This window comes from Pleurodeles waltl, chromosome 5 (assembly GCF_031143425.1).
Source record: "Pleurodeles waltl isolate 20211129_DDA chromosome 5, aPleWal1.hap1.20221129, whole genome shotgun sequence".
NCBI classification, from domain to species: domain Eukaryota; kingdom Metazoa; phylum Chordata; class Amphibia; order Caudata; family Salamandridae; genus Pleurodeles; species Pleurodeles waltl.
The window spans coordinates 951979181-951992437 of record NC_090444.1 but is presented as its reverse complement, the minus strand read 5'-3'; the positions used below and the strand labels follow the sequence as shown (position 1 = coordinate 951992437).

The window sequence follows — 13257 nt, the reverse complement described above, 5'->3', positions numbered from 1 at the left end:
TCTCACTGCTTTCAACTTCCTTTTCCCGTTTTTAGGGGCGAGCACAAAGCGCTCCGTCCCTCTTCTGATCTATCTTTAGGGGGATTTTAACCACGCCCATCTTACGTCAGCCACTTTCATTGGTTCGTGGGCTTGCCTTTTAAAATCCGCTTGTTTTCATACGTGAAAGGCATGCCTACTTCATGTCTTTTCTGGTGTTTAGCCCTCCTCAAGAACACCGGTAAACTACTGGAAACATACGATGCTCGATGTTTTTTGTATGGCTTCTGGACTACTTTTAATCTTTATTTCGCAGGGCGCTAGATTTGTTTTTTTTTTTATTGTGGCAAGAAAAGTCCGGTTAGGAGTTTACAACGCTAATAGCTCTAAGTTGACGTAATGCAAGACCCGTTGCATTGCAAATGCTTGTTTTGTGTGCCTTCTCCTTGCTTTTCTCGCGTTCCCAACTGCTTTCTCATTAATTTTTCCCCTGTTTTGTATGTGCCTTCCTCTTGTTTTTTCCTAGTTTTCACTGATCTCTCCTTGCTTTTTCCATCATTTTGGGTGTGCCTTCTCCCTGCTATTCCCTAGTTACAAGTGGTGTCTCCTTGCTTTTTACCCCTGTTTTTGAGTGTTTTCTCCTTAATTTTCCTTGTGGCCCAAGGTTGGATGCATGCAGGGGGTTAGGCACAGGGCCTGCCCACAAGCCAGCCTTTGTGGCCAACCTCCCGCTGCGTTAAAAATAACAGGCTACAGGGACGTTATAATTAGGATCTGAATTTACACACACAAAACCATAGACCATAGACATTCAGCAGTTATAGCTATCTCAAGAAACTACAACACGTGCCCTTGCCATGCACTGCTACTTATCCCATATATTATTATATCAGTAATTGCATCTTCTAGGACATCATTGATAATTTCACTGCAACATTTGCAGTAAAATTAATGATCTGAAAACTGTGCGTGGCAGGGGCGCGAGTTACAGATACATTAGGGCATGAGTTATGGTTTCTCGAGATAACTAGAACTGCTGAGTTTCTATGGTTTTGTACATGTAAGTTCTGATCGTAACTATAACGACCCTGTAACCTTTGTTTTTGTAGTGATATATACACACACAAATTTTAAAAAATACTACTAATTAATTTAAGGTGACCTATAAGGATTTTGATTGGATTCATTATTTTCTTATTAATTAAAAACATAATTTAGGTCTTTTTGAGTACTATTCTATGCTAAAGGATGTGCACAACTAAGAGATTCTGCCTTATCACAACTCAGTTTTAATATGTAGATGATACCCTTGCCAATGATTATTGCAGGACGTGGCACCTGGTTTCTGCTGGGTGCTGATGACACATAGTTTCTTGGATCTTCATGGCGCATCAAGCGATAAGGTCCGGAGCTAGGCATGGGAAGTTGCCCAGGGACCTGCGCCTGCTCACATCAATGGGGCCTTGCACCAGCGCATAACCTTTTCACGAGGCCCAACAAAAGCATGGTACAGAGCTGTGAGGCCCAAGAGTGGGGGTCCCTTCCACCGTGCCTCACAGCCATTGGCCGAAAGGGCTTGAGAAATCTAATTGCTGCATATGCATGAGAACAGCAATTAAGCAGGTACTTGAAGTACTCTTATATGTGAAAAAGAAAGCTGGGGCCCGTCTGAACGAAAATCAGGACACACTAACGGGCACACAAAAAAATGCATTGGTCACCTATGATAAAGGAAAAGGGAGGAACGCATAGAATGGAGGAGCAATTAATATAAAAAGGGTAAGAGTCTAGGGGCATATTTACTACCAATTATCCTCCAAGTCTGCGTTAAAAAAGTGATGCAAAGTTTTGTATAAACAACATAATGCCATTAATCGAGAAGAAATAATTTAAATTGTCCAATGTTTTCTGACTTTGATTGTTTGCCGCAATGTAAAGCATACATACAAAGTAGGAAAAATGTAAAAGTTAGTCTGAGCATAGCATTTTGTACAGCAGTGGTAGCCTTCCAGTACAAAACCTATGCTAGACTTGACAGACAATTCTGCAGCAATGATGTCTGTGATGCTGGCAGCCTAATTGTGCACCAGCAGTGTCGAGAGAAAAGGACACCACACCTTCTCTGTAGATATAGCACTCCTTGTTCTCTGCCTCTCATGCAACCCAGCGCAGCATTTTTGGTTGCTGCCCTGTGGTGTGTGACATGTTAGTAAATATACCCCCTTGGAGAGAGACGAGGGGTAAGGTATATAAATGAGAAGTGGAAAACCCCACAAATTAACAGGGAGAACCAAGCCAGAGCCTAGCCAATGGGCGAGACTGGCCCTAAGGGCCCGTGAACAAGCCAGACCTTGAAAATATTTGGCATGTTAATCACACAGCAGACATTTCAAAATATGATAAGGTACCATCAAAAAAATGTTTAAGCATATTTCTTTAACATGCGGAAGCGTTTCACCTTAGTACATCTGATCATATTATTGCACTGACAAATAGTTATTAAAAGAAATGGCTTTAAAACATGAACTGAGAAACATTCCTGTCCCCGCCCCGACGATAATGGCATTAGTGAACTAAGAAGCAGGTCAGGATTCATTTGTACCCTGCTTCTGGGCTAGAATCTTATTATGGAGAAAAATATAGTGTGTTATATCAAACACAAGAGGTGTCTGTACAGTGCACATCCTGAGCACATATATTTAAAAGTCCTCGGAGTGTGACAATGAACAAAATGGAGGTTTAATGCAATAAAGCATTTGCCTTGGATCACACCATGTGGTCAAGCAGGGAAACCGAGATTGATCCCAAGTCTTCCAGTTTCTCACTGTTCAATTCAGCCACGAGAAGGGTATCTTTTTATGACATTAAAGCATGGATGACAGCCAGGGTTCACACAGTCTTTTAGGCAGTTTTACACAGCTCAGACTTTGCCGATGGGTACTTCACAACAGAGAAAGACTGCATTCAACGTTTGCTTTTCCATCACAGGGAGATTTGCCTAGATACAAAGAATGCTGAGCTAAAGCCAGGATTCAAGCCTGGCTCCCCATGATGCATGGTGGGGAGCTGTAGCCAACAGGCACAACATCTTGTGTCAAAGGTCGACTCGTTTAGGGTTTCAGGTTCCAAGAGGACCTTGAACGGAGCTAACGCCAGAGAAATATTGAGTGGATATGAGACGGGTGTAGGAAAGTACCATCTTGCCTGGCATGTTACACTAAAACAACATATATACTGTGAAATATGGGGGTATGTGTCACTGGAACCCTGCAAGCCAGGGCCCCAGTGCTCATAAGTGTGCCTTGTATGTGTTCCCTGTGTGATGACTAAATGTCTCACTGAGGCTCTGCTAACCAGAACGTCAGTGGTTATGCTCTCTCTGCTTTCCAGATTGTCACTAACAGACTAGTGACCAATTTCACATTGGCATACTGGAACACCCTTATAATTCCCTAGTATATGGTAACCAGGGTATTGGGGTTTCAGGAGATCCCTATCGGCTGCAGCATTTCTTTTGCCACCCATAGGGAGCTCTGACAATTCTTACACAGGCCTGCCACTGCAGCCTGAGTGAAATAACGTCCATGTTATTTCACAGCCATTTACCACTGCACTTAAGTAAATTATAAGTCACCTATATGTCTAACCTTTACCTGGTAAAAGTTGGGTGCTAAGTTACTTAGTGTGTGGGCACCCTGGCACTAGCCAAGGTGCCCCCACATCGTTCAGGGCAAATTCCCCGGACTTTGGGAGTGAGGGGACACCATTTCACGCGTGCACTATACATAGGTCACTACCTATGTATAGCATCACAATGGTAACTCCGAACATGGCCATGTAACATGTCTAAGATCATGGAATTGTCACCCCAATACCATTCTGGCATTGGGGAGACAATTCCATGATCCCCCGAGTCTCTAGCACAGACCCGGGTACTGCCAAACTGCCTTTCCCGGGGTTTCAATGCAGCTGCTGCTGCTGCCAACCCCTCAGATAGTTTTCTGCCCTCCTGGGGTCCAGCCAGGCTTGGCCCAGGAAGGCAGAACAAAGAACTTCCTCAGAGAGAGGGTGTTACACCCTCTCCCTTTGGAAAAAGGTGTCAGGGCTGGGGAGGAGTAGCCTCCCCCAGCCTCTGGAAATGCTTTGATGGGCACAGATGGTGCCCATCTCTGCATAAGCCAGTCTACACCGGTTCAGGGATCCCCAGATCCGCTCTGGCGCGAAACTGGACAAAGGAAAGGGGAGTGACCACTCCCCTGACCTGCACCTCCCAGGGGAGGTGCCCAGAGCTCCTCCAGTGTGCTCCAGACCTCTGCCATCTTGGAAACAGAGGTGCTACTGGCACACTGGACTGCTCTGAGTGGCCAGTGCCAGCAGGTGACGTCAGAGACTCCTTCTGATTGGCTCTTACCTGTGTTGCTAGCCTATCCTCCTTCCTAGGTATCCAAACCTCCTTTTCTGGCTATTTAGGGTCTCTGCTTTGGGGAATTCTTCAGATAACGAATGCAAGAGCTCATCAGAGTTCCTCTGCATCTCTCTCTTCACCTTCTGCCAAAGGATCGACCGCTGACTGCTCAGGACGCCTGCGAAACCGCAACAAAGTAGCAAAGACGACTACTGCAACCTTGTATTGCTTCATCCTGCTGGCTTTCTCGCCTGTTTCCTGGTGGTGCATGGTCTGGGGGTAGCCTGCCTCCTTCTTGCACCAGGATCTCTGAAGAAATCTCCCGTGGGACGACGGAATCTTCCCCCTGCAACCGCAGGCAACAAAAGTCTGCATCACCGGTCCTCTGGGTCCCCTCTCAGCACGACGAGCATGGTCCCTGGAACTCAGCAACTCTGTCCAAGTGACTCCCACAGCCCAGTGACTCTTCAGTCCAAGTTTGGTGGAGGTAAGTCCTTGCCTCCCCACGCTAGGATGCATTGCTGGGTAGTGCATGATTTGCAGCTGCTCTGGCTCCTGTGCACTCTTCCAGGATTTCCTTCGTGCACTGCCAAGCCTGGGTCCTCGCCACTCTAACCTGCAGTGCACAACCTCCAGAGTTATCCTCCGGCGTCGTGGGACTCCCTTTCGTGTCTTCAGGTGAGCTCCAGTTCACTCCTCTTCCAAGTGCCTGTTCCGGTACTTCTGAGGGTGCTGCCTGCTTCTGTGAGGGCTCCCTGACTTGCTGGGCGCCCCCTCTGTCTCCTCATCCAAGTGGCGACATCCTGGTCCCTCCTGGGCCACAGCAGCATCCAAAAACCCGAACCGCGACCCTTGCAGCTAGCAAGGCTTGTTTGCGGTCTTTCTGCGTGGGAACACCTCTGCAAGCTTCTTCACGACGTGGGACATCCATCCTCCAAAGGGGAAGTTTCTAGCCCTCTTCGTTCTTGCAGAATCCACAGCTTCTACCATCCGGTGGCAGCTTCTTTGCACCCTCAGCTGGCATTTCCTGGGCATCTGCCCACTCTCGACTTTGTCGCGACTCTTGGACTTGGACCCCTTGTTCCACAGGTACTCTCGTCCGGAAATCCACTTTGGTTGCATTGCTGGTGTTGGTCTTCCTTGCAGAATTCCCCTATCACGACTTCTGTGCTCTCTGGGGAATACAGGTGCACTTTACACCTACTTTTCAGGGTCTTAGGGTGGGCTATTTTTCTAACCCTCACTGTTTTCTTACAGTTCCAGCAACCCTCTACAAGCTCACATAGGTTTGGGGTCCACTCGTGGTTCGCATTCCACTTTTGGAGTATATGGTTTGTGTTGCCCCCTATACCTATGTGCTCCTATTGCAATCTACTGTAACTTTACATTGCTTGCATTACTTCCTTTTGCTATTACTGCATATATTGGTATTGTGTACATATATCTTGTGTATATTTGGCATCCTCATACTGAGGGTACTCACTGAGATACTTTTGGCATATTGTCATAAAAATAAAGTACTTTTATTTTTAGTATATCTGTGTATTGTGTTTTCTTATGATATTGTGCATATGACACCAGTGGTATAGTAGGAGCTTTGCATGTCTCCTAGTTCAGCCTAAGCTGCTCTGCTATAGCTACCTTCTATCAGCCTAAGCTGCCAGAAACACCTCTTCTACACTAATAAGGGATAACTGGACCTGGTACACAGTGTACCCCTTGGTACCCACTACAAGCCAGGCCAGCCTCCTACAAGGGGCTGAACCAGCAAATACTAGGTAATAGGTTGGGAAGACTGGGAAGAGAGAGGAGGTAAAAAGTACAGCATCGAGCAGAGAGATGGATGTAAGTGGGCAGGATCAGCAAACAAAATAAAAGGCTGGATGAGAATCTGAAACATCTTTGAACCAGCGTGTGCTGCCAAGTCCGTTTAGCCTTCTGCTGAAGTTTGCAATTGCCTATCTTTTTATCTTCTATGTAAACAAAAATAGAAGACTGACTTAGTTTTGAGATGTGTGTGTGATCCTTAAAAAAGGGTTGTGATCTTGAACATACTAGATGTGTCAGCAGAATTTCAACCTGCTTTCTGTGCACTGTTACTCCTTGCCATTAAATTTTGCTCCCAGAGGGATCAATTCCTGCACATGACCTGATCAGTGATGTACAAATCATAGCTCCTGCCCTGACCTCACTTTGCAATCCCTTGCTTGGTCACCAGGTCTTACCAATGTACAAAACTTAAAAAAATGCCGCAACACACAACTGTGGTCATTCCTCTACTCAAAAAAACATCAATATGTTCAAAACTTCTCAGCATCTCCTGAGATCTCTTTGCTGCATTCTTCTCACAAATCCCACTATATTTGAATATAATAGGGAAAAGGCAGAAGTATACTGGTGAGACCTTTACTTTGGGTCAGGGGCAATAGGTGATTGATTGGGAGAGTCTGTTGTGGATACCGTTGTTTACAATTGCTACTTCAGAACTTAAGACCATTTAGTTTGAATAAAAGTTATTCCTTTCGGAATCTTGTCACTCCAAAGGCGGCAACAGTAAACAGCCAAAACGTACCTCAGACGGGGATAAAGGTATTGGAACTCAAATACAGTAGGATGGGCTAATCATAGCCATTAAGCACCCTATCCACCCAGCATACCTATGTCTTTTAAAAGGGGCTAATTTACAGAGTGTGGCTATTGAACGAACCAGGAAAAAATGGGTTCTGTGACTAAGACTCCCCCCTACACCCATTAATATTCTTTCGATGTCTCTGTGTGTACATAGTGTCCTGCAAAATGATAACAGACAGTAGCCCAACCTGCAAGACTTAAGTGCTGTGAGGTTCAGGGAAGGGGACTAGGTTCAGAGAGAAAGGGGGAGGACCTACAGTTGACCGATGGGCCAATGGCTGTGGCCAGCTGATGGGACGCTTTTAAAAAAAATAATTATTACTGTGGATAATTTGGGCTCCTTACTTGGACTGACTTGGGTGCACAACCCAAAATGCTTCAGCAGTCTTATGGTTGCTGTGCCGAGAGGCAGTCTGATTGTGTACACAAAGCTAGTTGGCTCAGTGCAATGTGCAGAATGGCAATGGGCAGGCCTGAGAAAGCAGTGTATGATGCGTGCCTTTGCCACCCACCACAAATAATCCGAATCCTAAGGGAATGAAAGTGAGGCCCTGGGAAATTGCTGCTTTTCAGGAGCACAGTTAGAATTGGCCTCTTGTGGGAGGTGAAAGAAAAAGGGAACTATGAGGGAGAAGGACACCTGAGGAGCGAGGGGATAATCCCACAAAGTACATCAATGCACATAGAGTGATCTGCCATCCATTGAGCCTATGCAAGTAGGTGGCAAATATGTTTAAAGAGACAAATCATGCATTGGACTTTGGAAGACCAACAATGTTTGGTTAGGTAGTCTGGAGTATGACTCCAGTGAATTATGGATGATGAAAATGGTCTTGCATTCAATGGTCTCTGAATAAGATCCAATTAATTTACCTGAGGACGTGCATTTTGGTCATTATTTCTTAAGCTCAATAAGAGGCAAGCAGCATGCTTTTGGTCCATGTGCAATTGGGCAAGTGTCTTCTCAGATAATAGGGACATATGACTTCCCATTTTTTAAACTGTAAATCTCTGGGCTTCCTTTAGTTTTATTTTGCAAGTCAAAAACCACCTCCATCAACTTACCTATTCCAAATTGCTACATTTCCTTTCCTTATAGATGTAAACTGCACAGAGCATACTATAGCATGTCCCCCTCTTGTTATGTTGCTTTAAAATACTACTCGTCTCTTTAGTGACTGGCTTCCAGAGTAAGTTTTGGCAGTCTTTTTCCCTGGCTACACAGTCCTGTCCCTTTTTAGCAATCTTTTCTGAATATCGTTAAGTTAGTTCAGCTCTTTGCATTTGTTAAAAATTGAGCTCGAGAGTGCCTGCTGTGTCAAGGCTCAGTGAGCAGGTGTGGGTGAGCCTGTGTTGCTTCTGTCTGCCAATATAATAGTAATCATACCGGTGTATGGCATTTGTGTTGTCTCCTTATCTTTTGCAATCTGTGCTCTCAGTTTTGTGTGCTGCTGTACTTGCAGGCCACTCACCTGATATAGCATGCATCCCTGGGTGTTCATCGCCCATGACTGCTGAAAACCAAATGCCTTATCTTGAATTTCAGACACAAAAGGATGGTTGAGGAGCTACTTGAGGTTCCGCCATATAGCTCTAGGACAACCTGTCTTGGAATTTTAATCCTGCACCAATCTGGAAACAATTAGTGAACACTGAGTAGTAATATCGGTTTTGGAGAGACATATGCCTAAACTTTACACCCAGTTTGGTTAATACACTGTATTTCCACTTAATACAGTTTTAAGTCTATGTAATTATTTTATTACTGTCACTATTGATACTTTAGCCATTTTGGTGATATCCACACTAGGTAAGAAGCTTCTTGCAAACAATGCAAGAAATAGTCAATTGATGTCACTTCCTATGATGTTACATATGGGGCCTCACATGACCCTATTCTGCTCAGGGCGACACAAATCCTAGAACCGGCCCACAAGTGATGCTTAACATCAGGAGGTTTTATACCAGTCAATTCATCCACAGTCAGGGTTAACAGCTCCCCACAACCTTTTAAACCTGCAAAGTTTGACTTTCACCCTAAGAAGTTGCTCCTAGGTCAGCCTTTGATTTGGAGAGGGACCCATGCCATGTCTCTATGTCAATGCAATTTCTTTCCTTTCAGCTTCCACAGAGCTAATATTGTCCAACAGTCTCAGTGGGTGAACTGTAGCCATTGCACTGTCACGCAGTTAGTGGTGTTGCACAGTTTTAGGTTCACAAAGTTGCAGAGTTCATATGTGACAGACAAGAAACGTGCTGTGAAGAGGTTCCAGTTGCCCCGGCGCCCTTGCAGGCTTCACCCCATGATGGTTCAGTTGGCTCACTGTGTTTTTAGGGAATCGGCGCGAGATCTGAAGGTCAGAGATTTAAATAGATAATCATCACAAAGAAAATAGTTATATACGGAAGGGCCACATATGTCAAGGAAATTATACTTTATGTTTTGAAACTGAATCCTTGGGAAATGTTATTGCCTATTTAAGCTTCCAGTAGTGCTTGCTACCAATAATTGACTAACCCATCTACCAGGCAACAAGCAATGTATACGTCCTGCAAGATCCACAGAGAGATGGTATGCAGGGGTGCAGCTACCAGTGGTGCTACGCCAGGACACTGATCAAAGATGTATTCCAAGATTCAAACAGCATCTGTGAAAGGACATTTCCTTCTTCGCACCAGGGCCCATAGCACATTGACTATGGCACTGATAATATGGTAAAATCTCACACATCAAGACCAGTGGACGATGGTGATATTTGAAAGTGGTGGGGCGTAAACGTTCGGGATGAGCGCCCAGTGGCGGGCGAGCATGACCATCAAAAAGAGGGTTTGTGGGGTGGAGGGGGGTAATTATTGAAAAAAAGGAATGGGCAAATGGTGCATTTAGAAGCAAATTTGAGACAGCAAGAAAAGTTAATAAAGCAATTGTGAAAGTGTAGTTATGACATCAATAAAGAGATTTCATACGATAATGACATAGGAAGCTACTTATTCAGTATAACCAGAAAAGCTCATAACAGACTTTGAGATAGCAGTGATTCCGTGAATTAAACATTACTGAGGCCTGTGGAAGGGGTAGTGGTCTTCAGTGTATCTCAATCGTGTCCGCTACGCTTATTCTACATTAGTCCTGTACACCCTTTTCTCTTCACATCTCCTCCATACGCATATCTTATCTTCAGCAGCCCCTTTTCACTGAATGCACTTTCTCGCATCTCCTTCCTTTCACAATCCACAAAACCCATGGACTCACCTATAAGCACTATATTTCCATTTACTTTTGCCTACTCAATATTTTGGCAAAAGTGTACCTCCTTCACACACCGTTGCAGAGAACCACAATTGAAACTGGAATAAGTGACCATTGCTCTGTTTGTTCAGCAGCGGGGCTAAGGACTGGATGACCAAGTATTCTGAACACCTGTTTGACCCACTGAGACGCACTGTGAGAAATTTGCACTACTTTGAGTCTTCGCTCCAGAGCTCTCAATGGTGGCCAGTTAAAAACGCCTGAAGGCGACTCAGTTCAAAGTATGCACTGTACAAGAGAGATATGCTAAGCAAAAAAATACAAAATCCTGGATACAGTGAGCACTCTTAAGGAATCCAAGATTAAGTAAAGAATGTGAGATATAAACAGGAACTAAATTGCTGACATTTTTAGTAACCTTTGATCCATTAGCAGATTATGGTGCAAATGCGGCAAACACATAATTATGAAGAAAACGCTGCAGAACCACATATTTCCAGTGCCTCCGCATTCAGCTAATGCATACAAGGGACTGGCTCAATCTCTGGTCCCATCATCAAAACTTTTATAAATCTCAGATACCCAATTACATACCGAAGAGTAAATCTTGCTCAGAGTGTACTGCCTCGGAGCAAGAGCAAGAGGCTGGAAAGCAAACAGTACCCAGAGAAAATAAAATGATGGAATTCAGGTAGGGCCATAAATCATGCGATTAAAAGACGAGCTGTCCATCCAGCCTTCTTTCACCCAAATAGAAATGAAACTTAAGTGTGCATGTAAAGTTGGGCAAAGCAAGGCTCCTGTCCAACCTGACATGTGCACTTCACCCTAAAGAGGCCGAGTTCAAGCTGGTGTCACTCAACCATTCATGCACCACCCCCCACCTACATCTGTCTGCCTGTCACCTTCACTCTCCCTGCAAAACTGCAATCTTCGCCCAGATCATGCTGCGCAGAGCAGCAAATAAAAAACGGAATAATTAAAAAGTAATCATTTAAACAACAACAACAAAAACAGGGGGCAACGCCGCCGCGTCCCAATAAAGCAACCGCCACCTAAAGACCCAATAACGTTAATACATTTATTTAACAGTGCCTACCTCTTGTGTGCTATGCAATGAAAATTGCATACCTTACTGAGATACGTAAAGTAATTCACGAGTCTTGTCCCTTAAAGCTCAGAAAACATATCTTTTAAGTCGGCAAAGGAGTGACAGGGTTTTAAGCACGATTTGTAACACATCAATCCAAACGTAAACTCCTGAAATAACATAAAGTGGTTCAAACATGCTATAGGTTACATATATGGATATAATGGGACATCGACACAGTATTCGAGGAGCAACGGCAGTACTTGGAACACTTGAATGCTTCTCTGTCTGGCTCTGCTCTTCTGATGCAGTCTCCCTGACTCTGTTCTCTGCACGTGCACCCGGTCCGTGGCACTCTTACCTGTGCCGCGCGGCTAAGACCTTCTCCCAGCGCCTGGTTGATGGAATCGATGTGTGCGCGGGTCAGCTCCTGCAGGGCCCCGCACTGGGTTTCCTTCGGCAGCCCATAGCATGGGTCGGTGAGGTGCTTTAAACTGGGAGCGTTAGACAGACTCCGCCACTTTTTTGCTGGCTCCATGCTGCCTCTACCATGCAGAAAGTACTCCAACTTCCTCGGCGTCAACCCGTGACCCGGATGCTGTTCTTCCGAGGTTTCTGGGAGTTGTAGTTTGTCTCGAAAATGGATTCGGTTAGAGAAATAATTTACTGACTACGACCTGCCTTCTGCAGGGTACCGTGGTAACTATCTACTGCTCACAAGTTTACCCTTACGTGCTTTTTAGGTCACGTTTATCATGTTGGGAAAGACACATTATGAGCTTAAATGTACAGTGGCTTACAGCTCCCTATTGCTTACCATGGAATGGCTTTACTATGACGCTCATTTGATTACTTCTTAATCTTATTTGCAGGGGCGTAGCTTGGTCTGTAAGATTTAAGGGGAAGGGGGTGTTGTGAGCTTCACGTTTCCCTATAATCACGCTGGCCTATAATGTTGAAATACATTTTATACGACAAGCTGGCGCACAAGAGGGTTTAGAGGCGGCGGAAAGGGAGAGGAATGCAGATTGGTGGGGGCACTGAGAGAAAACACATTCTTTTGTGAAATAACCAATATTTTTAAAGTATTCTCTAACAGATTGAGGGAGTGTGTGTGTGCATTTTTGTTTGTGTGTGTAACATTCCTGATGAAATCCGACATGACACCACACCACACCACACCATACCGAGATAAGCAGGTACTCTGCCACAGAGTACCTACACATTAATGTTTCCATTTCAAGCACTGACCATACCTGAGTAAAAGCCCCTGTACCCAACTGTTTAGCACAACATACATTTGTTAGGGGGGATGGAACACGCCCCCCCCCCCCCCCCCACTAAGCTACGCCACTGCTTATTTGTTGGCTTTCCTTGTCCCAGCTTGTCTTCTGTTTGTTCCTCAATTAGTGCATAGGCCTTTTATTATCCCTCTGATAGGCTTAATTTTATCCCAACACTGCTCAAAATATTTTAGGAGACTACTTCATAACCTTTTGATTGTACTAAATTAATACTACTTAAAGGGGTTTCAGTCACCTCTCCATCCATTGGTCTGTTGTTTGCCATTCACAATTTGCTTCCTCCAAATACAGCATATAGCATATGGCTATGAATCAGCTTCTTAATTCACTGGTTAACTTCACTCTCAGTGACTACATTTTGCTCTGTCACAAGAAGCACATCCACACGCAAGGTAGTTCACTCAAGCAGCAGTGTTTATGTTTTTACTTTATCACTTCTTTAATGTTGTCTAATGTGATAGCAGCACCCTTTAATGTTAGCAAGGAACACATTCCAGTATTAGCAGTTCCCATCTCCTGCCAAAGCTGTTGTAAATTTCTTTAAGCGTGGCCTTTGTTTATCTGACCACAGTTATTTGGTGGGCTTGGTTTCAGCAGT

General features: G+C 44.6%; 1 protein-coding gene across 1 annotated transcript in view; it reads right to left on the bottom strand.

Moving 5' to 3' along the window:
• The window catches only part of POLR1B (RNA polymerase I subunit B), a 294522-nt gene extending 282580 nt beyond the window's left edge, over positions 1 to 11942 (bottom strand). The window contains exon 1 of the mRNA XM_069235071.1: positions 11717 to 11942. Within this exon, the coding sequence (XP_069091172.1) occupies positions 11717 to 11893 (177 nt within the window). The 5' untranslated portion in view covers positions 11894 to 11942. The remainder of the gene's footprint in view (positions 1 to 11716) is intronic.
• Between the last annotated feature and the right edge of the window lie 1315 nt (positions 11943 to 13257).